The sequence below is a fragment of the Sinohyriopsis cumingii genome, chromosome 18 (genome assembly GCF_028554795.1).
Source record: "Sinohyriopsis cumingii isolate HCF-2022 chromosome 18, ASM2855479v2, whole genome shotgun sequence".
In the NCBI taxonomy this organism is placed as follows: Eukaryota; Metazoa; Mollusca; class Bivalvia; order Unionida; family Unionidae; genus Sinohyriopsis; species Sinohyriopsis cumingii.
The window spans coordinates 59,687,317-59,712,852 of record NC_142978.1 but is presented as its reverse complement, the minus strand read 5'-3'; the positions used below and the strand labels follow the sequence as shown (position 1 = coordinate 59,712,852).

The window sequence follows — 25,536 nt, the reverse complement described above, 5'->3', positions numbered from 1 at the left end:
GGTAAATTTGTTTAGGATTACCTTGCCTGCATCAGGAACAGTATTATTGTCTCTCCAGATAGCTCTATCATTACTCGCGGGGTCTCGAATAAACGAAATAGTATGTTTCGCCCCGTAGATAACTTTTCTGAAGTGTCTACAGAATCCAAAAATGTGGGATAGTGGAATTGCACAGGAGAATCTTAAACTAGGACCAACCAGCATTGTTTTCCGCGTGGCAAATTCGAGATTGTAATTGGCATTGACGTCGATCATTACCGCCATCTGGGTGGCTGGACCAGCACCAGCTGCATCAGTTGGTATAGCGAGATTATACTGGATATGATCTGCGCTGTCGTTAGTATCCTTGGCGAACATCATACTAGGACCAGCTGACCTGGTAAAATCATCCGAGTATCTGGCCAGGCCTATCACCGTCGTTGCGACATCAGCGTTATCTGTAATTGATTCAATTTCTCTTCCATCAATTGTGTAGGTGACGCTCTTGAATAAAGCCATAATTCCGTTATTGACAAATCCAACTTTGGAATCTGCTGGATAATCGGTATCATTAGCTCTCCTTAGTTCGCCACCAAATTCGATATATGCCTCTGATGGAAGAAAATATCTCGTTGTGTCGTGAACTTGAATTTCAATGCGATTAGGTGCATTTGGTGTCACTGCGTCGTATGAAAAATACTGGAAATCTCGCACGGATGTGTCTCTGCCTACGGGCTCGTCCATGTCGAACACTTCATTTGACACTTGTGCGAACATTTATTATTAAGAATATCATCTAAAACGAAGACCACTGCCTGAAATAAAACTTGTATTTACAAGATTTGTGTTAGCAACTTCATTTGCGAGATTTGTCTTAGCAACTTCCTTTACTAGATTTGTCTTAGCAACTTCCTGCGCTAGATTTGTCTTAGCAACTTCCTGCGCTAGATCGTTTATTTTTTTATTTGCCGCGTCGTTTATGACTTTGCTGATTTCGGGTGGCATTTCTCTGGTGCTAGGTAATTTGACGGGTTGTTTTTTGCGCATTAAATTTAATATTTTACTTTTGACAGCATTGAAGCCTTTACTGGCCAAATTACCGATACCAGAGATAGCAGTCTCGCCGATCTTTCCTATTGCTTTTAACCCGAACTGTTTGATCACGGGTCCGATTTTAGGTATTACTCGCGTAACGAGACTTCCAATGATATCGCCGAATCCATTGCCGTGAATATATTTGTACACGGGCAATCTAGAGTTTACTATGCGGACCTGTTTGGGTCTGCGCTGATGTTTGTGAACAATCATGTTATTTCAATTGTGTTGTTTTAATCGATGAGCTCATCGACGAGTTCCTTGTAAATGTGAGAATTAATGACACCGCCGCGGAATAATCGCTGACAAATATCTGATGCCTCGTTGATTACTTCGCGAGAGTTATTTCCTGCTCGTTTTCCTCCGATTAATACCTCGAGGCGAGACACGTCGTTGACAACGCTGTCAGGGCAAACGGTATATCCGCTTCCTGTTTTTGGTTCTGAAAATGACGATGGCGATAACGCCTCCTCGAATACTTCTCCTGACGATGTCCCTGACGACGTTAGTGGCGAATATATTTCTGGTGGAGTGTCGCGTCTACCAAGTGGCGAAGCCTCATCTTTCGGAATATTCCGTTTTCCTGGGGGCGAAAGTTCCTGTAGTTTCCAGTTTGTCGATGTTGGTTCTGGAGGTGGGGGGCGCCAGAAGGGGCGCTTTGCAGGACTCCCACTTGGATATATTGAAGGAGAAAGGGGGGGATGGCGAAGATCAAAAGGGGAGAAAGAAGGACTATCACTCTTAGGTGATTGTTCTGAAGGGAGGCGGAAGGAAGGGGAGGAGAACTGGGGGATTAACGTGTCACTCGCCACTTTAGGTGACGGAATTTTCCTTATACTCGTAAATCTGTATTTAATAACATCTGATGAAAATTTTGCAAAATTTTCATCATCATATTTTACTGGTTTTCCTAAACCACCAAAATAAATTATCGCTAGCCAATCAATTTCTTCAATTTTATCGGCAATATCCTTATTATTCAAAAAAAATCTTTTATTTTCCGGAGAATTATCCGCAGCCATCTGAATTCTTGAACCATCGTTACTGAGTAAATGCAACAAGTTCTTGTTCAAATAATTATCAGCTGATATTTTAGGATCAATTGTAAACGAACCATTACCCGCAGATGGTTTATATTCGCTTGGTTGAGTTACTGGTTCTTGATCACTCTGATCTTTTTTCTTTTTTGATTTTCTCTCTTTTTTCTGAGGTGTAATTTTTTCTTTTGGTCTAGCTCCTAATTCCTGTGGTTGAATATCTTCTTCCTGTAGTTGAATTATTGGTTCCTGTGGTATTACTTTTCTTTTTCGTGTTTTAGCTTTTTCTTCCTTCTCCTGTTGTTTTCTTTCTTTCTTTTGCTGTTTTATATCTTCCGCTAGTTGCTTATTATGATTATATCTATCGTCTGCTGCTTCTAAAAATCTTCTAAAAAATGGATCCCTTTCACTCGCCTGTGTTTTTTCCGCATAAACTTTATATAACATACCATACCAACTATTACGGGTTTTATATTTTCCCTTTCCTATTTCAGTCAAATATTCATTTCGAACGTTAAACATATCTTCCGCAAATTGACCAATTCGATCTATGGAATACAGTGTCGAGAGCGGTCGTGATATTATTTCCCATCCCTCATCAGTGAAATTTTCTCTTAAATTCTCGATACTAAACTTCCCTTTTTTTACTCCCGGTTTTCCTAATACGGTTTTTCCCTTACTACCTATTTTATAAGCAATTGCAGGTTGTCGCCCTTGTGCTGCTGCTGCTATTGCTAATCGATCGGGTAATGTTCGTGATTGTTCCTCAATACCTTTCAACATAGGAAAAATTCCCTTTTTCTTAGTATCCGGATCTTTTTCGTCGCCAAATACAACTTGCTCGATTGTTCCGGTAACTGGCTTCAACCATTTCGATGATGCCTCGGCAATTCCATGTTGTACATCTTCGTAACCACGAACATTTCTCTTAAATAATTGTTTTGTTGGGATAAGCTTCTTTAATGCCGCTAATTGCTCTCGCGCTAATCTGGCAGAATGAGGCTCTCCAACTGTACTAGCTTTCGGACTCATATTATTTTCAACTATATTGTTTTAATGCGACGTAAAATTAGGATCAGCAGCCAAACTTTGCAAACTTCGTCGACGGAATAAATTTCCTCCCCCCCCCCCTAAAATCTTTGTTTTTTACTTGTCCAGAATCATTGATTTTGCACACAAAAATTGCAATCGGGGACGAATTTACGCAAATTAATTTTCGTAGGAAGCTTTATTTCTGCTTTCTGAGGCTTCTACGGAGAAAGTTCGCGTAGGAAGCTTTATTTGGTCTGGAACGTCTGGTCTGTAGAACTTCCCTGCTGCTCGAAGGGGATAAAGTCAAGTGCTTCAGTTGCGGTGTGTCACTTCACCACTGGGAACCACAAGATTTGGCCTATCTAGAACATGCTCGTTGGTCACCGAATTGTCATTACTTACCCTTAGTGGGACCGAGAAATTGAAGTAACTTACCATGTCGTTAAAGAAGAAACCAGATTGGTTAGGAGTCAAATGTTGGACATCATCGAGACCAGTATTTAAACTTCATTTCAAAAACGATATTGAATCATTACCTAAAGAACTGCAAGAGAAGATTTACAAGGAAGTTTGGCAGGGGCTTGCCAGAGTGAAATCTCAATGGATAACTGTAGAACTTTTATTCCGAGAAATTCACAAGAGATAAGTGAAAAAAGTCAACCAGTGTGTTAGATTTCTCTGGGTCAAGGGTGCATTCATACTATTATATCTCTTTAGACCGTTCACATCAAAAGAGTTCAATGAGATTCTTGAACGTTACCCTGAATGGCAGTGGTCTGAAATTACTTACTATGTGGATTACTTTTGCTCTAGGAGAAGATTGTGAATTGTACGTTTTAAGTGATGAACTTGGTAATATAAGATTTTAGTCTTAGGGGGATGTTTTCCTTCAGGTCTGCGCTTTAACTATAAGAACCTACAGTATTCGTCATTCAGACCGTGTGATCGACGAGAGAATCTAATCCGAAACCGGCTAAGCAATGAAATTATCTAAATTACACTAATAAATACTTACATAAAATATATATATATCAAATTTGGACCAATGGCGAAGACAAGGATTCGGTCTCCCCGAACTCTCCATTTATGAGAGGCGAGTGTGATCGACGAGGGAATCTAATCCGAATCTAGCCAAAAGTATTACAAAATAAATACACTCACAAAACAAGTATCAAATTCTGAACAATAGAAAAACTCATTTTATCAAAACTAGCCCACTGACTGATAAAACTCTACAAACAAATATCATTAAATTAAAAAACACCTAGTTCAAATACCAGGAAGAAATATACAGGGGGTGGGTGGTGGGAAAAACAAAACAAACCTTCTCCACTTCTCCTAACTTAATACTCACCTAACACCCTAACTAACAGCTCCAAAAGTCTATCTTCTACATAGGTGACAGCTAAGACAAAAACTAGGTATAACCATATAGTCCCAAAATAGAACGTAAAAGGTGGTCGCAAGAATAGACCATCAGGGATCCCCCGTATTAACACCCTAAACTTACACATATAAGGTAGTCAAAAAAACCCAACGACTATCGGGCCCGGCGGCACAATGCTGCAAATATAACAAATATATAGAATACCACCCCAAAAATTACTTGTATAAGGTAGTCAAAAAAAACCAGTGACTATAGGGCCAGCAGCACAAGGCTGCAACCAAAATTTACAACTAGATAATTAGGACCCAAAAACAATTACTCGGTAAGATGGAAAAAACACCAACTCCATCCAGGGCCAGCAGCACAAGGCTGCAAAACCAATCGACAAATACTGTCACCTAAAAGCTAACATCGACCTCAATAGACTCTATCTCTCTTAAAAACAGCACAGAGTTTTTATGATTCAAAATTCCAAAGACGGAAATTTAGAACAAAAATACCCTGGATCGGAAAAACCCTGCTAACCTGTGGCAAGACAACTCCGCCCGAGCCTGACCACTTTCGCCCTTTGCGACGGACAGACATCAAAACACATACGTGCAGTGCACGCATCATAAATTAAAAATACGGACTAGATCGGGTCCAATCCCACTAGTCGCTAATCAATGCAAATGAATGATAGAGTGTGTGCTGGGTCCAATCCCACTCAAACAAAACATAGGCCTTACAATCAGATCGATGTGTACACAAAAGTACCTTGACCTGACGGCCCAATCAATTAGTGTTCTGTGAACACAGATATGCCTGGAGGAAGTGGCTCCATTCCTTCCTCCAAGGAGTAATCAGTTAGGTGCCTGTGGCATCATAAACCAGTGGTACATGCTCAATGCGAAGCGCACGCCACTATAATTCAACTCAACAACAACAACAATCGTTCAGACCATTCCACGGAATAAACAAAGAAGATGGAGGTGACAAAATTATTCAATCTATTAAGAGATATCTATTTTTGGATAATGGATGTTGAATATGTTGTAGGAAGAATAGAAAAGGAATGGAGTGATGGAAATAGGCAAGACTTGTTAACTATTCAAGTCAAAGGACTAAAGGTGGCCGGAGATCTCATCGCAGGGATGATAGAAGAAGAAGTCAACAAGTCAAGCGGATTTACTGACCCACCTTATGTCAGAGTGGGAAGTTTGAAGGAAGCACTGGACCATGTCATCCAAGTCGGGTGCTTCCTGGAAAAAGTATTGTATTGGATGGAGTGGTGATACGTAAAATGGGGGTTCGACCAGTTGACAAAAATGGAAGAAGTAATGAGGAAAGTGCTGACGGAAGAGGTAAAGAACATCAAAGAAAAGTGGTCTAAGGAAAGAAAAGAAGAAGAAAATAGAAAGAGAAAAAAAAGCTTTGAGAAACTCAACAATAACTGGATAAGAATACAGGAGAAATTCCGAGTGATAGGTCATCCTGACTGGATGCCTGAGTCAGAAATAAAGAAGAAGATGACAGGAATATTGGTAAAAGTTAGAAGATGGTTGAAGAAGTGGAAGAGTTAGAAGAAGAAGAAACCCAAAGGCCCTTTTCAGGGCCACTCATAGGTCTCGAAAAGATCTTGACTTTCATTGCCTACCCTTTTTTTTTTCTTTTTTTTTTTGTTTTAAAAAAAATAAAAAATAGAGACCCCTCCCTGTTTCAATATTCGCCTGTTCCATTTCCATAGACCCATCAGGTCGGGACCTTATTAAAATAGGGTCCTGACCCTGTTCCATTTCCCCTTGATGCTCAACAGGCCCAAGATTTTTTTTTTTTTTTTTTTTTGCCCATGTTAAATTCTCCTTGACGCTGTACAGTCCCACCCTGTTCAATTCCGCTTGACGCTAAACAGTCCCATATTCCCATGTTAAATTCCCCTTGACGCTATATCGTCCCAAGGGTTTCCATAATGTTAAATTTCCCATTGACGCTATATCGTCCCAGGGTGGTTTTTAATGGTAAGTCCCATTGATGCTATATCATCCCACTTCACTACTATTGAGTATATATTTATAAATCTGAAATGGTTAATTAAAAATAGTTATTAGTCAAATTAACAAGGATGCCAGTTACTAGCTTTGATACTCTGTTTTTGTTAACTGAAAACATGTAGACTCAAGCCACATCTATAATGATAATTTCTGGCACTTTCAAGGCTGATATAGCCCTTTCATTAAAACCTGCAAACATTTTTGACAATTTTATCTGCACACATTGCTGTACATTTTATACACATCTGACTTGCCAGTATTTCTCCCAGCCATTGAGCTACCGTTGGCAGAAGAGATCTTTTTGCGAAAAATATTTCCAAATCAAATCCTGTTTGGTTACTTGTAAATCGACATGGAATAGCACAACCCTAGCACAAATATTACTATCCCTACTTCGTGGAGACATTGAGGCTATGACATTGTAGCTACTCAACCTTCTGTCCTATGACCATTTTGAATTTTGCGCTAGATATGGCTGTTACCAAATACCGGTGTCTAAACAGTACATAGGTGCTTTCTGGAAAGATTTGCATGCAGTAAGATTGCACATCAGATCCACAATATTTCCATCAATATCAACACAGATTGGAGGGGGGCCTTTGAAATTGTTTCTACATATTTAAACAGGTTTTCAATGAATTGTTGCTTTTTGTTTTTATTAGCAGGTATTTATACATTTATAAAATGAGTGTCCTGTATCACAATATGTATCAATCTTCCTGCAAAAAAGTTTCCCTTGTTTTTTTGCTCCCAAGTTACTCCCATTTTATTCTTGATAAAAGTAGCTACCCCTCCCCTTACATCTCCTTATAATCATTCACAATTATAACCCCATTTAATTTTTCCTCATATGAAGTTATTAGTTCTTTAGTCAACTTATTATGTGTTTCTTGTATGAAAATCATATCATAATTTGTCTTGTTGTTTAGTTTAATTATTTTTTCCCTATTTATTCAGTTTAAATTTGCTGAGGCTATATGGAAGTTTTTTATATCCATTTTCGCCTCTCCACCAGGTTGTCGCATTTTTGGTTATACATTAAGTATTATTAGTTTTAATTTAGAATTGAAATATCACCTAGGGGATCAAATAGTAATTTATTAGTCAACATGTAGACCCACTCCATGACCTTCTTAAATCTGTAACCCAGAAATTCCGATTAACTATGCATCTTTTAGAATCATACAATACATTATATAAAATATGGTAATGTATACCTTAAAACAATACTGCATTTTAATCCAAGTTTCCAATTTTGCAAGAAGTTGTCCCGCACATGCAAAATCATCTGCTACCCAATATGTAAACTTGTCGCCAGAACATAAATTCTCAAAAAATTCCCCAGCGTATAGTCTGTTTCTAAATTCTTTAGTAATTTTCCCCCATCAACAAGACGCAAACACATTGCATCCTATTTCATTGTTGTTTCTCTTCCACATAATAGCTTATTTTTTATAAAATGTTAAACTTTACTAATCTTTTTTCAAGATCACTTTAGTTTGCAAAAATATATCTTGTCATTTATTGGCATTCTACATTGAATTTTGTAAACTAGCTATAAACCTGACCTAATTACTCAACTTAACTGCTGACAGAAACAGTCTACAGTAAATGTATTTCATTTCTATAGCTCGATGGATAAACATTACATCTTTTAAAGCTGTGCACAGAATAGGCCGACATATCACGAGTCAGGAAAACATGGGGGTGGTATCCCCTGTGTCCAAAATTAATATCATTTTGAATAGAATATTCTAGTGACAATTGCCTCTTTTCAAATGGTAAGCATTGCTTTTTTTTATTTTCGTCAATCTGTCAAATTTGGTATGCATTTTGCTTTAATATTTGAGATGGAAACCTTAGGTGCATAGAAATGTCAGACAGCATTGTACATCATGGATGGTGTCCAACATACTTTTATGATCATAAAACAAAATCCCATTGTTTTAGTTATGGCCACTGATTTAAAAAATATTCATCCAAGCTAAATATAATAATAATAATAATGAGGACTTTGTATAGCGCCTAATCTTTAGAAGCTCTAAGCGCTTTGCAACATTAGACAACATAAAAACATACACAATGATATGATTACAAAAACAAACACCATGAAATTAGAAAACATAAAAAACATGCTGAGAATATTTAAGGTAGTTAACATTATTAAGTCATTAAGTTTGTTTTTGCAGTCAGAATAAGTAGTTTTGAGAGCACTCTTGAATGGGATCACTGCGTCTTTGTGTCTAAGTTCAGTGGGCAATTCATTCCATGTTGCTGGGCCCTGGTATGCAAAAGAATGCTGTCCATGTGACTCTGTTTTCATAGTGAGAATAATGAGTATATGATTGTCGGAAGAGGAGTGTAAGTATCTTGCTTGTGTGTACACATAGGTGAGGTCGGATAGGTATGTTGGACTAGAGTCTGTCAGTGAAACGTAGCACAGAGAACTAATGTTGTGTTTGATTCTGGATCGAATGGATAGCCAGTGTTGGGTACAGAGCAGCGGGGAGGTGTGCTCTGATTGTGGTACTCTGAGTATGATCCAAGCAGCTATGTTTTGAACTTTTTGAAGTCTCTGCAGTAGATATTAAGATGAACCAGACAGAATTGAGTTACCATAGTCCAGTCTTGAAAGTAGTAATGAACACACAAGTGTTTTAGTGGCATCAACTGAAAGATATCTGAGAATGGAGCTGATGCGTCTCAGCTCAAGATATGCAGCCTTGCATATGTTCATGACATGTTGGTGCAATGTGAGAGTACTGTCCAGAGTAACACCTAGGTTTTGTACTGATTGTGTGAATTTAATGTTGGTGTTGCTGATATTTATTGTGTGAGGTAAAGGACGTGAATGAGAAAGTCTTTGTGTTGTAATCAGAATGGCCTCAGTTTTATCATCATTCATCTGCAGCTTGTTACAAGTCATCCATGATTTCACATCAGAAATGCACATCTCTACACCTTGGATGGTAGCATCAACTTCAGTTGGGTGGCTAGATTTGTATATTTGGGTGTCATCAGTGTACAACTGGTGAGACACTGGATGATGATCTATGACACTTGAGAGCAGCTGAGTGTATAGAGTGTAGAGAACAGGTCCAAGAACAGACCCCTGTGCAACACCACAACATAGATCAACTGGGCTGGAGTGTAATCTATTTGCAGACACAATTTGTGTCCTGTAGCAAGGGCGATATGCAGATTGTACATTGCTAAAAAGACTGTTTGAATTCAGACAAGATGCAAGCTGGGATTGAACAACCTTTTGTAAGATTTTTTATATGAATTGGAGATTAGAAACCGGGCAGTAGTTCTTTAAATCCTTATGGTGTAGTGTTAGTTTCTTCAGCAGAGGTTTTACAATGGGAGTTTTGAAAAATGATGGAAATTATGCTGATGAGAGAGAGGTATTAATAACATCAGTTAGTGAAGGCAATACTGGATCTAAGCACTCAAGCAGCAGTAATGTTGGAATTGGATCAAGTTCACATGACTTTGGTGCACTCTAGGATGATTACTTAAAAATGCATTTATTGGTGGTGAGAGACTAAATACATGACTTGATACTTGTGTTTAGCATTAATTGGAAAGCTGAAGATTAGTAATCTTTTGACATACATATCTTAATTGTACCATTTAATTTACAAAATTCAATGTAATTTGCATTGGTAAAATGTGTAGCACAAGAAAAGTCATTATGAATCAGAGATAAATCATATCTTTGTTTTGTCTGGAGCTTGACTAATTTATTGCACATTTCTGTACACTATTTTGTCTTTAATCCAGGATTATTCACTGCATTCGGATGCATTTCATGGTGAAAATTCACCAGCTGGATTTAAAAGTGGTGAATATTGCTAGCGATTGTTCTGCAAACCCTGTATGTCACAAGGAGTCAGTGTATTCAAGGACTCATACAGTATTTACAAGTTCTCATTGACATTTCAGATGAAAATGAAGAACTGAAAAAAGATGAAAATCTCAAGTGGAAACCTTTCTGGTCAGCCATCTCATCCAAAATCTCCTGAAATGGAGAGTATTTTGCAGACTCCAAGATTTCCTCTTATCCTGCTGGTATGTTCTATTTAGTTTATTTGGTCTCTTTTTATTTTTTATCAATTGCTTTTATACCATGCCACAATTGGAAATTCTTTATCCAAAGTATGTATAAATTTCATCATTTTTCTGTCTGTTTAATAAGATGTGTTTAAGAGTACTTACTTACTCATGATGCTGTATATATGAGATTAGATGTTTTGTTAAAAAAGAATGCATTTTGTGATATATTGTATCACTGCTTTATATACAGTGGTCATTGCAACCAGTATGCATTTTGTTTACATGCCAAAAAATCCAGTCTGATTTCTTTGTTTCTTTTTTACTGCAATTAAGGAGTAGTGATAATCTTTATACTCTTAGCTGCATCCAGAAGGACAACACCATCACCATCCCCATCCACTCTGGAGTGGAGAATATAAAGATTTCTCTCTGCCAGTTCCTCTGCAAGTAGTAAGCATTGAGGATGGAAAAAAAATGTACATTATAGAATAATGAAACAAATACTACAGGTGTTGACTTTTATATAATCTCTTATTTCATTTACAGCTCTCTAAATACGAGTAGGTCAATTATACACTGTATTTATGAATTTAATTCTCATCTAAGGTAGTAGAACTGTTTTATGTTTGACAAAATGTTGGGTAATTTGTGGCCATACACTAAAAACACATTTTATAGCATTTAAAAATGCTTATGTTCAATGCACGTAAAACTCATTGGTTTGTTGTCACTTCAGTTGATAATAGTCTTGTCATCTTGTAGACATTTTGAATGTTAGTGTTCAATGCTAAGGTCATATACATTGATTCAACATCAAAATTTGTTTGCAAAATGGAAGATTATGACATGAAAGCACAAGCTCTTGTAGCTTAGATACTGTTATTTCAGAACATTGTGAGATGTTAATTAATTAAATTATAGGTCATAAAACATACTGTTCAAGACTTATTTGTGCAAATAAACAATGAATTGTTTTTCATTGATGTGTCGACTGTTCATCATTCCATTGGTTTTTTTTATTTTTCTTTCTGATGTATACCATTGTCTTGTGTAAGTCAGACGCCTAAACCATCTACATTGAATGCAGACTTTACAGACACCAGCAGTGAAACAACATATCCAGGGAATAAAAAAATAAAGGATTATGGGAAAAGTTTTCATATAAACTGTACAAAAACCATGTATTTCATTCCATAAATATATTTCATTGTTAAACCCATGTTCACTGTACAGATCTTTTTAAGGAGTTTAAAATAATGATCTTGATCTTTCAAAACTAATTTCATCACAAATCTGTTACAGATTTCCAGTTCAATGTACTTATGAAACTGGACACAAATATTGAGAATTTGTTGGAGCAGCTGGCCCTCCAAGTTCATACACAAGGCCCAGACACAGAATATAGAGAAGAAATTCTTGCAATGCCATGTGATTCAGTGGAGGAACTAGAGGGCCTTTGCCAGAGGTTGGAGGAGAATCCCAAACTCTCCAAGAAGATGGTAAATTGGGGCTTTATTTTCTATTTAAAAAAACTGTTATAACCTTTATTTGCTGTTGTGAACCTCAAAATAATTTATGCAAGTTCTGCAGTGCCTGTATAATTATTTTTGGGGGTGGGGTGAACATGTAGTGGTAGGCTGTTTTGTCTTACGGATGTAGGCCAAAACATGTTTAGAGATGAACATGTAACAGGTATTTTACTACATATACACTATTACATATTATGTGGCTACTTTAATTCAGTCCTTGAGTGAATGTCATTTATGAAGTTAATAGATTCACGGTGGTTAATTTGGTTTATAATTGCTATTAGTACATTGTGTTGCATAGTTAATGTTATCAAATTTTTTTCAAGTTAGAGAAATTAAATTTGCTTGCAAAACCATGGCAAAAAATAACTATATACAAGCATATTTTGTCACATCGATCATGAAATACTACTACTAATAATAATATCAAAATCAAAAAATAGTAATATTATTATTATTATTATTTTCAGATATGCTACTTGAGCTCCCTTGGCAGGTTTACAATTGGGGATAGTGTCTGCAGGATGATGAAAAAGCTTAAAACAAAAAGACTGGCCAGAGTATAGTCCAAAGGGACGTAAAGGGAAAAAAGCATTTCAAGAGCTTGTGATATGTCAGGTTTTGATAAGTAAGTATGGCTTGATTTAAATTGTGTTTTTCATGTGACTTGCCAGAGATTTTTAAATGAATTGATAAAGTAACTTGAGACCACATTTCAAAGTACATGTTTTAAAAATATTCCATTGATTATTGCTGGCATTTAGAAAAATGCAATGCATCCTTTGTTGTGAAACTTTTTTAAAACATTGTATTACTCTTGCAGAAGCCTGCTTGAAAACTAATGGCAAAGCAAAGGCAAATGGAATGGAAGAGACCATATCAGAGACCCTCAAATATGCACCCAACCAACGCAGAATGATAAAAAACAAGGTAATCCAAATGACTCTTATTTCATCAATATTGGATTCAGTTTCATCTTTTAAAGCATAGTATTTGCAAAGCGGATGCATTTCTAAACTGATAACAAAATCAGCTTATCCTATTGCCCAGGACTATCAAAGCTAGAGTCCAGCTAACTACAATATGCATATATCTTGTCTGATCGGACAAGTGCCTCCATTTGGAATTTTTATTCACATGAAATATTTGGATGAAATAAATTCATCTTTGTGCAAATTGATTGCACCATCCACTTGCCAGAAATGATAAGTAAGTGCAAAGTTATCTTGTATCATGGCTTAACGATAGTAAGGGAAGCACAAGTGCAGTGAAGAAAATTTCATACATTTTTATAATGCTGATTAACATGACTTCTGCATATGTAACTAGTGCTGAGATGATATGACTTTATTTAAGCATTACAATTTTGTTTTAATTTGCAGGTGCCTGAGCAGAAGAAGTAATAGATAAACTTTACAGTGGAGTTGGAGACTGATTCTGATTCATAATCTTAATTAAATCTAGAAAATAAACATTAAAGTCATATTAAAATATCTGTTGTATTGTTTCCTTCTTTCATTTTTCTCTTAAAAACAAATGTCTGAACCTTTAGTCTGTAAATTCAGTGGATTCCTTATCAGCCCATCTACTTTTACTTTACACCATGCTACTTTAAAAAAAAAATGAATTATCCCCATTGGGGTAGGTCCCCCCAACCCCCCACCCTACTTTGTCAACTTACCTGCCACATTTAAATCTAATGGAAGGCCCTGCTGTAAAGCCTGTTAGTAAAACTACCCAACAAGAGGATTTCATACATTTGCAACTCCTAGGTGGATGGTAATGTTTTCATTTTTGTAATGTAGATTTGGACATTCTTGCCACCAGTATGGAATATGTGTTTCAGAAACACAAGCAGCTTTCATCAGATTTGCATAAAGGTTTTATATGTTGTGAGTATGTTGTAGGAAGTTTTTTTAAATAACATCATATGAGATGATGCCAGTGGAAATGGCAGAAAAGTGTCTGTATTGTTCACCAACTACACCTTGTTCTTACAAAATGTGGCTGTTACACATTCCCATGATGATGTCACTGACAGCCATCAGTGAGGAATGCCCCAACAAGCATAATACAAATTGCTTCCATTGTAATTGTTACAATTCCATTCTGACCACTCCAGTGTCCTAGTGGTTAGAGTGTCCGCCTCAGAAGCGGGAGGTCATGGGTTCAAACCCCAGCCAAGTCATACCAAAGACTTACAAAAATGGTATTAACAGCTACCTCGCTAGACGCTCAGCATTAAGAGGTTAGTGTTAGGACTGATCGGCCTGGTGTCAGGATAATGTGACTGGGTGCAACATCATACTACATGTTTGCAGCATGATGCCCCAGTGCTATACATCACTATAAACTGCCACACTGCAGACATCGTAGCAATATGACTGAAAAATTATTCAAGCTACGTTAAAAATCCAATCACACACACACAATTCCATTCTACGATCCAGAACCAACACTAATTCCGTACTACAGTTCTTACATTTCAATCCAATTTTGCTTTTGAAATGTAGTGCCACTCAATTCATAATGAACCCATTCATTTCAAACACTCGCAAATACATATTATTCCTGTCTACAACTGAAAAATATCTATATAAAAAAACGTGTAACTGTGTTTTATGCAAGGGCATGGAGATGCACAAAAACTTGCACCTGAAGCTTGAATAAATCCCCGACTGTGGATAAGACTTTACCCATCGATTACCCCAGCTTGGGGATAAATTCCGACCGTGGCGATTTATTATATATCCTATGACTGCTCCAGCTTGAGGGCAAAATCCAAGCACATCCCTAAAAAGATAACAAGTATAGCGGCTCTTTACCTTCTGTAAATGCCACTTGAGCTTCCTGATGCTGTTGTATCTGCCATTTGACAGAATCACGAATGTGGATATATTTCTTAATTGCCTCTAGTTGTTGAGTTAGTTTAGCTGTATGAAATTCCTTTGTGCAGACTCGCTCATTATTAATATTACAACAGTGATTTAATTACACATTACCTGTCAGCACACCGATGATAAGTCAGTTATTTTATAACACACCAACAAGCTTGCCCCTTGCACCCCCCCCTTTTTTTTTATTTGGGCACCTGTGGACATGAATCTGCAAGGCTCAAATTGTCATTTTTAATATAAGATCTCAACATTTTTAAGGCCTTAATTTTAAAGACATCCTTAAAACCCCCAAAAGGTTATCAACTGGATCACCAGCCTTCGTTTAGAGTAACAGCAAGTATATATATATATATTTAGGTCTAAGGAAACACAATAAAAATGTTTGATTTAACAATGACATATTTGCCTCAGGTCTGTGATCCTGAAGTGAATATTAACTGCCCATTTATTTTCTTGGCTTTTCTTTACTAGGAAATTGATTATAGAGATTTCTGCGATGGTGAAGGCAATGTAAAACTTGGTTACTATAACATACTTTTTACGCCATGTTTGAAAAAATAAATCCAATGGAAAGGTTATAGTCTGAACATCTTCATTAAATTAAGTTAATATAGGGGAAAAAACTTTAAGAGTTCATAAATATTTTTCAGTGCTGAATAAAGATATAACATAACACTTTCTGCTGTGATTTTAATAGTTTCTGAGAGCATGAAAAATTTCTAGAACTATAATGTATAAATGTTTTCAAAAGATTATATTAATATGAGGGAAAAATCTGTTATGAAATAAACCGACAAGATCTTGTATGAATTCATGTTATCTTTAAATATGATATTTGTGTGAAAATATCTGGAAGAAAAAACAAGATGGTGCCACTCACACATACAATGTGGTTGCCACAGTAGCCATATTAAGAAACTTTTTATCGCTACTTCTGAATGGATAATTGTGTCAGCGTGTCAACATGTGTACAAAATACTTATGTTGATGTCTAGCAGGTCCTGAATGAGAATTATGGTGCTGTACAGACATCCTATAAGGCCACCAATGTGGCCATCCTGAAAATCCTGTTATAACTACTTCTCCTGAATGAATCGTCATATCAGTGAAAGACTTCTTATGTCTAGTTGGACGTAAATGAAAATAGTGCCAATCTAACCTCCAATATGGCTGTTTTAATGGGCATCTGGAAAACCCCTTCCTTGCTACTTCTCCTAGATGGCTGGTCATTTTGACATTGTGCTTTCACTAGATGACCTATTTGATGTCTGGTTGGCCGTAAATGGAACTATGCATATGGTTTTGATGTCTAGTTGGTCCTAAATGTGGTTTTTGCTGCTCATAAACTTCTAATGGTATTATAGTTGGTTCCTTAATGAAACTGCTGTACAAAATTAAAAGGCCTTCTGACTTTCTATCAAGTTGGATACAATTATCTTTACTAGCTAGGATTTCTTGATCCTCTTTTTTATACATCAACCCTTCGCATATGTAGTTAGCTAAAACAGTATTTTGAACAATTAATTGCCCTCTTGCAAATAAAATCCCAACTGCATGCTTTTACCAGTGTGAGAGCTCCTTATATAAGTAGCTAAGTATTCAGTAACTGAATTTCCACATCCACATGCATCAACTCAGAATTAAAAGTTGCAAAACATATACAAATTTGAAAATCTTGAGACGTGTCACTTTGCATGGTGGGTGTTATGATTTAAATGCAACAAGGAAATTGAATTAGGGTTAATTTCTTTAAGCTGTATTCAATCATGGGGCCCTGGATTATAGAATGGTCTAGGCATACACATCACTAATCAACTCTCTCTAGTCCAACCAATGTGTGTATATGGGAAAGTTTGCCAGTAGCGTTATGTGTGTTGATTTCTTCCAATAAATATGTTGGCTGCCATGTAAAGTCTATGATGTCCTGAAAAATGGTGTTAAGCTCCATACAAGCAAGCTAAACAATCAATGATATAATGGAACAGTAGACACCATTTTAGCTAAATATGCCAAGAATTGATTTAGAGACTTGGTTAGTGATGATGACTTAAAATTGGCAAGGGATTAAAAAGATAAAAGAAATGACCTTTCATGGCACTGTAATATAACAAATGAGGAAAAACAAAAGTTTATTGCATTTGAACCTTTTGTTTTTTCACAGTTTCAATTTAAGTCATAAGGCCCCTTATTTTGCCTTACCAAACATATAGCAAGTTATTACCTCAAACCCTAGCACTAATAATGCCTCACAAGTAAGCAGTCTTTTATGAAGTCTCAGGTCTGAGTATATGTCTAGCAATACTTATGTCCAGTTTCTTTATAAAATTCTTTCTCACATGGTACAGTTTTCAGAGAGACACGATAAATTCAACAAGTGTGGTAATGAAGGAACAGGCATTCTTTATTTATGCACACATCCCAAAGGGACATTGCTATGTTTGAATCAACACTGAACTGAAGAATGGAGCATCAGTTGCATCAATTAAAATATTGTGGCCCATACAAAATACTGCAAGGACTATAATCAATTTATGAGTGCAATGGGCATGAATTACTGTAGCAGACTGGAGGAAGTAATCCGAATTTATTAATATCTTGAAGCTAAATATAGTAAAGTTTTCATCTATAATCTGTGGAATCATTTTTGCACACAGTTTGCAGGATTTGTCTTTGGGTCATCGTTTTTCTTTTTCTTCATCTTTCTAGCTTATGGTATCTTGATAAGTCTTATGGTGCCGTGCAACTGCACTTGATGATTACCACAACCAGTGACATTGTATCAGATCTTCTGGGATCAGATGATTCAATGCAAATTCCACATAACCTATCACCATCCTCATGTTTGCCATCTGACTTACTAAGTTATTTTGCCTAAATAATAATAAAAACAATCTGGTCTGATGTATTGATAGCGTTCTGAATGACCATAATATATTCTCTGTATCTACCCTAGAAAATCCTGAGTGGATCGCTGTTTGGTTTTAATAAACCAAAGTAATCCAATGAAAGGCATTTTACAGACACAAGTGTCTGTTTCCTGTATGCAGTGATTAAATGATAGTATTATGTCTTTATTTTTTTAAAACTGATGATACATATGATCACCTTCAATGTGCAATATTAGTTATGTTAATTAACGAGTGGGCAATATTTGAATTTCAAAGATAAAAGTGTATGCCATGATCACTTTAGTAGGATGATTTGTCAAGTGAGGTTATCTTTTCTGTTTGAATAAATATTGTTAACTAAACTATTTTCGCAAGTTATGACATAAGAATGATTCAAAGAAAGAAAATTCATTAAATTGAACATATAAAATGTAATACTGCAACAGAGTCTAGATGAACTATTTCTTCAGAGACACAATCCAGACTCTGTGGCAGCAAAATTATCAAATAGGACACAACTAAGAGACAATCACATTTTCAGTCACAATGGTTTGACAATTATCAATGGCTTGAATTCATTGACTGTGAAGGCAAAGTGATTTGCAGTTACTGCAAAAAAAGTTCCCAAACTGTCACAGATTTTAAATTCTACCAGTGGACTTGTAAGTGTAACTGACAAATTCAGGATTTAATCAAGCAAGTCTCATGATAGTATTATACCTAATAAAGCAAAATGTAGCACAGTATATTCATGACACTTAGGCCAGCATGTACAAAATATTCCTCAAGTTACAGTTGCTAGCACTCCACTAAGAAATGTCATTTTATAATAAATAAAAATGTAATGGAAAAAAAAAATCGATAAAGTGATTGCACTCTTTAACATAGCCTACTACCTAACTCAATAATGAAAATGATTTGGTTCATTATATCTTTGTGTTTTATGGAATAAATGCATACATCTGATTGAATTTTAGGCAAGAGACTGAACTTTTGGGTTAAGTTAAAATGTATGTGGAACAAATGCATTTTCTAAAACTACTTGTATCAGTGTGCATTGTGACTTTTCTTTAAGATAACTCTAAATGGTACTGGGTATATATCATTTTCTTCAACTGCACACTGTTGTCTTCCATTTGATTTGATGACTTACAGCTATACTGTCTACACAGTAGGCCTCAGTATCAGGAAAAATTCTGTATACTTCAGTTACAGCTGAAATAAGTTTTGCATTAGTACCTGAATCAGACAAAAAAGGTTGTGTTCTGGTGTGGGAATAGAAATGGCTAAAAGTAATATAGACAAAAGCCATAAGAGTACACAAGTTACATATGAAAACCACCAATTCACTTGCATGTGTGGCATACAAGTTCAAAGATTTGCTTTATGTTTATTTGTGTACACACATTGTTCAACTCCTAAGATATTTTAAGAGCTATTTCTCTATTGTATGCATAATTCATTTACAAATGTGATTAGTGGGCCACACCGAAGGCCATACTATTAGTTCACTTGGCAATATGGTAACGTCAGCTGAAAAGCATAATCATCCATTAAAAGAGCATTATGATATGAACATTAGGTATTTAGAACATATAGATTTTTCTTTTCCAAATGGAGTCCAAGTAATTATTGCCCAATCCAGGTATAATTTTGTACACAAGTAAAGAACAAAATAAGATAAATCTTCATTTATTTGCAATTGACAATACACTTCTTAATGAATATACACTTTTACATTTATTTTGTATCACTTGAATAAACAATATTTCTTTCAGTTCATTTTAAACTTTTATTTTATATCACTTGAGTAAACAATATCTCTTTCATTTCATTTAACACTTAGAAACAGGTTCTTCAAGTTACAATAATCAACTCTGGAAACAATAAACAAACTGGAACTTTTGACCTAATTATATTACATTTACTAGGGTTAAAACAATAAATTCCTTAACATAATAAATTAACAGTTCCAGTTAATCAAACACAAAATCATCTTTTATACAGGGTGTGAACTGTTAATATTTACAGGATAAAGCTTATAGTTTCCAAATTGATTGAAGCTTACATGTTGCAGTTGCTGGCACATATCTATTTCCAGCATGGTTTGCATACATTCCACCTTTAATAATTTTGTTACTTTCCTACCCCACCCCATTCAGTAACAAGTATCAAAAATCAGGCTCATTCTAAGGCAAAGTCTGTAACTTGTGTACCACAGTCATCAGAGTGACAAAGATGCAAAACTTTATGATGCCTGTCAAAGGAAGAAAACAGTTTGTTGTTTACCCAAGTTTTGAACCAGTTAACTTGAATTCTCAGACCATCAATTGCTACAGCCCCACTAATTACAATTGTTAGGGAATAATGAGAACTCACCTTCAGTTATCTGTGTATATATATAATTTTAATAACCAAGAATACCGGATGTCTGGGAACATTATAGCATTCAATGGTAACGTCAGAACTGAGATGAGAGAATTAAACAAGCATAGTACATGACATAATATATCCATAAACTATTGACTGGGAAAAATACTACAGAACACCATTTCTGCTGGCAGTAAGATGTTGAACCTATATGTCATAAATATCAGGTTGGACATCTAGGACCAGTAATATTCATAATGGGCAGTACCCACCCCCCACCCCCCAAGTGAGAAGGGCCTGATTTGTAATCTAAGCCACCCAACCTATCACAGCCATTATAGTACTTGAAACAAATATTGATTAATAGTAAAACAAACTCTGAAAGTTATTAAAACCAATTTGTTATATTTCCATAACTCTGCATAGTTAACTGTGCAAGCAGACTTAAACATATCAGTGTATGACAGTTAAATTGAGCTATAACATCGATTAACAGAAGCTACGAATTCATCAACAAGCAGTGAACAATCATCTTCACAATAAATGTCAAACATTAGCATCCATAAGCTGTCAAGACAAGTTGTTACACTGGATATATAATCATCCATTTATTTCAAACAAGCTGTGAAAAACGAACCTCACGTCCGCTATATGTACGCTGGCCATTGCAAAGGATGCTTTAATAGATTAATGTTTATCGTCGTGTCTTGACAACCATTTTGCGCGCGCACACCGGAAAGTCATGCTATATATTTGTTACTTGTGAACGTATTCGTGGGCAGTACGCTATATATTGTTCCCGGGGCCGTATTCGCGGGCAGAATGCTATATGTTTGTTCTTCGTGAACGTATTTTTGGGCAGTTACTTTGTCATCTTCAACCTAAAGGTCAAAACTGCCCATGAAATTTATATATCTGCCCACGAACCGAAAACATGAATAGGACTATAACATAAGTGTATATACTTATTTTCAACATATACATAATTACTATGTAAGAAATACAACCTATGTATATGTATTTTGATTTGAAATGTAAACTATATCATGTCCTTCCCGTAAACCCACTTTCGGGATGACTGCCCACAACGCACCTAAAACGTGTATATATATATATATATATATATATATATATAAACTGGCACAATATCTAATCTATTTTCTTTTTCATTATTTAAAGCGTTACTTCCCAAATATAGTATTGTGTTCCTGTAAACACTGGACAAGTGTGTTGTGTGATGTGATTTGGATTTTAAACGTAGCTTTAACAATTTTTCAGTCATATCGCTACGATGTCTGCAGTGTTGTAGTCTATAGTGATGTCTAGCACTGGGACATCATGCGGCAGACATGTAGCATGATGTCCCACCCAGCCACATTATCCTGACACCAGGCCGACCAGTCCTAACACTAACCTCTTAATGCTGAACACCAAACTAGGCAGCTGTTAGTACCATTTTTGTAAGTTTTTGGTATGACTCGGCTGTGGGTCGAACCCACGACCTCCCGCATCCGAGGCGGACGCTCTAACCACTAGGCCACATTTGACAAGTAATATGGACTATTTATATTACTGGTAATGATGGATGCTTTACTGTCATGCAAAATTATGTTGTACGATCATCATACACAATGTCACACTGCCTGTCCTTTATTAAGATCAGCTTTATTTTACACTGTAGGTAATTATTTTAATTTGGAATGGATCACTAGTAGGCTTTCTGACTGACCACGCTGAGCTTCAATTATTTCAGCGACACAATAGTTTTAATAGGTCCTCAGCTATCTTTGTATGATTTTCATTTAATTCAGCGACATAATATTTTCAACAGGTCCTCGGCTATCTAAAAAATGTTTGCCTCTGTTCCAACATAAGTCGATATTATTTCCACCTTCTATCTTCTTTTAAGGTTATATTTTTAAAAAAATCTATTATAGATTTGTTTTTGTCTAAGTGCGAAGGAAAATATTCGAAAATCTCTTTTCTCGAGTTTGAACCTAACAATCACATTGTAAACTTCTTTCTCTTCATCGGATCATTTCTGGTTTTCACTTGCCTGTGATATTCTAAACAAATTTTATATATTAGCCTTAATTTTAATTTTAAAACGCATTTATATCCATTATTATATTTTTGCGCGATTGGATGACAACAATATCTAGCTGACATTGACAATCAGCGTCATTTACATAAATCTCTTGTGTAATGGATAGGCTGAATGAAGAGTTACCCATTCTTTAAATTCACTGTTAAAAAAATATGGTTTATCAAATAGATTGATGAAGAGATTAATGGACTGATTTGCTTATTAATGCATGAGTCAATCCTTTGTCCAATATTGCCATTAGCATGAATTATTATCCAGATAAACTCATTTAACTACATAGCAAATCTATTTTTCTTGGTAGGAATCTGCAACATTTCTATTTTCATTAAATTATTTGTATTATGGGCGGTCATAATGAGAATAACTATTGATATTTAAATTTACCTTCTTTAATGGAGACCCACACAGAGGTTGCCGAGGCGAGTCCGTTTTTAGATATAATGCAGGTGTACTTGCCAGCCTCAGTTACATTCATATTTCCAATATATAAAGACTCATTCATCGCTCTTGCATGTGAAGGCAACGTTGCACTCTGAAATAAAGTAATTATGAATGTTATGGTTTCATCCTTTGTAGAAAGTTAGGCAGACTTGCAAGTAAGCATTGTAATGCTAGGTTTACGTTCATTGAGAAATCATATACCTTTGATGAAAGAAGATAATGGATTAAATATGTCGCTTCTGAAGTAACAATATCAAAATTTTGTTTATCTTAGAGCTCTGTGTGTGTGTGTGTGTGTGTGTGTGTGTGTGTGTGTGTGTGATTTGGATTTTTAACGTAGCTTTAACAATTTTTCAGTCATGTCGCTACGATGTCTGCATTGTGGCAGTTTATAGTGATGTCTAGCACTGGGGCATCATGACGCAGACATGTAGCATGATGTCCCACCCAGTCACATGATTCTGACACCAGGCCAACCAGTCCTAACACTAACCTCTTAATGATGAGCGCCAAGCAAGGCAGCTGTTAGTACCATTTTTATAAGCCTTTAGTATGATTCGGCAAGGGATCGAACCTACATCCGAGGAGGACGCTCTAACCACTAAACCACTAGGCCACCGGAGCGGTTTCTTAGAGCTATAAATTTGGTCAAGTCTTTATTTTTTAGGAGGTGTATCAATATGTTGACGTAATGTATGATGTAGTAAATTAAGGTTATTGTAGACAACAAACGTATACCACACTATTATCGATGAGGTGTGTGCACTGTCCTATATTTGCATATTATATATCTACTTGCATATTTACATAATTAAAATGTGTATCGTAAAGGGAACATATTTTCTTTTATTTGAAGAGGACCATGACATTACTAACTAGTTTATGTTAGCAAGTGAGTGCCTGTTCAGGCCAGTTTGTGCTCCGAACTGTCTGTGGCACATAAGCTAGCAGATGTTGTTTGGGCAGACCAGTTTGTGCTCCGAACTGTCCGTGGCACATAAACCAGGAGATGTTGTTAGGGCTTGTTTGATCCAGAGATGCACTGCCTATGCAATTCTCTTCGGCTCATAGTCTGTACCTTTAGCATGGATGAGACTGCGTCAGCTATGAAGATCCTGAAATCAGTCTTCCCAAGACTCAAGGTCAGTTTTGAGGTGTTTCAAGTATAATGTCATGGAATCTTTGCATCATTTATTTCGATCTCCCTGAGCTTACTTTCCCCCTTCAACATGCCATAGAAGATCATCGGTGTAGTCTTTCTTCTGACGTTACAGTCACGTGAGCGGCTCATCTCAACTGAGATTCGAATGTCTTCCCATGTGAAAATCTCAGTGTCTGGGACCTTATTTGTTCATCATATCATCAACAGTTTCCTGATGTAGACCAAGTAAAAATGCTTTGGCTTCTTGGTATGGCGTCTGTATACCGTCCGGGTTTACGCATGCATTCAGTGGGGTCTGTGACACAAACAGTTGTAGACCCTCCGTTTTATTTGCAGACTTTTACCTCTGTACTCCCACATGTTTGAGCATAATCTGCTAAAGGACACAAATGCTTTGACAATTCTGGCGATAGTTTAGTCACTAATGCGAACTGCACGTGACAGTGTGCAGCCCCAGTAAGTGAACTTGTCCAGGTTGGTGTGTGTCTTCTTAATATTGATTATCAGGCCGAAATTATGACAAACTGAAGAGCAATGGTACAGACTCTGTTACAGAACAGACTCACATTTGGCATTCGAGGAACAGCCCCCAGGAAATGAGAGATCACGAACAGTCACTTCCTGTAACTGTATTCTTCTGTCGTCTCCTCGAATGGAGGATCTTGCCATCAGTCCGGCAATTTAAATCAAGCCAAGTATCATAGTCACGGGAGACATCTGCAACCATGGCGGAGAACATCATACTGTGAAGGGTTAGGCCAACACGCAGCCTTATCTGACTCCTTTCGTGACTGGGAATGGTTCAGATAATTTATCGTCGTTCATGATGCAAACGAACAGGCCATCCTGAAATTGCCGAACCACGATGAATGTCGTTGGGAAACCGAATCTTGTCGTTTTAGAGGCCCCACGACTGAATGAGTCTAAAAGGTGTTTGTCCAGTCGATCAAATGTCGTGTACAAATTGGAGTTATATTCTTGGCATTTCAGCTGGAGTTCACGAGCTGAAAACACCATGTAAATAGCTCCACGTCCTTTCTGAATCTACTCTGACTCTAAGGCCGGAACCCTTGATTGATGTGGTGCACAGTGCGATTCAGAATAATGCATGTCAGGATTCTGCCGGCTACAAGGATATGCCCTGGTGGGTATCACTGGATTGTCTGTTAACTTCTGCTAGTACAAATGAATGATTGATGCGTCTTCGTGCTCCATAGGTATAGTTCCCTGAATCCATATTGACTCGAAGATCTAAATTAGTTTTAATGTCACGTACAAACCTCCCGCTTTTTTATTTCTGCTCCTGCAACATTTATTACAGGCGCTTTGTTATTTGACATCAGGCCACTTGCTTTTTTCAACTTTGGTCAGAATTGAACGATCTACAAGATATATGTTGATTTCTACTTGGGCAGTCGATTAATTGCCTCCTTACTGACACATAGTTGTTGATTTAAGTTGTTGTTGTTGTTAAAGTGATCTGCACATCTTTATAGTATCCTTTCTGTGTCAGTGAGCAGCCT

At 36.5% G+C, this 25,536-nt stretch overlaps 1 protein-coding gene and 1 long non-coding RNA gene across 7 annotated transcripts in view; one reads left to right on the top strand and one right to left on the bottom strand.

The window, feature by feature from the left end:
- Positions 1 to 13,641, top strand: part of LOC149776748 (uncharacterized) — a 40,423-nt gene extending 26,782 nt beyond the window's left edge. For 2 of the 6 annotated variants that reach the window (XR_016416111.1, XR_016416106.1), the window contains 5 exons: positions 10,509 to 10,634; positions 10,980 to 12,118; positions 12,619 to 12,776; positions 12,972 to 13,078; positions 13,531 to 13,641. This is a non-coding gene — a long non-coding RNA (uncharacterized LOC149776748). Of the gene's footprint in view, positions 1 to 10,508; positions 10,635 to 10,952; positions 12,119 to 12,618; positions 12,777 to 12,971; positions 13,079 to 13,530 lie in introns of all 6 variants that reach the window. The other 4 variants (XR_016416107.1, XR_016416109.1, XR_016416110.1 and 1 more) reach the window with 4 other exon arrangements.
- Positions 1 to 25,536, bottom strand: part of LOC149776747 (pregnancy-specific beta-1-glycoprotein 2-like) — a 103,304-nt gene that overhangs the window by 62,437 nt on the left and 15,331 nt on the right. The window contains exon 5 of the mRNA XM_089942566.1: positions 22,795 to 22,942. Within this exon, the coding sequence (XP_089798692.1) occupies positions 22,795 to 22,942 (148 nt within the window). The remainder of the gene's footprint in view (positions 1 to 22,794; positions 22,943 to 25,536) is intronic.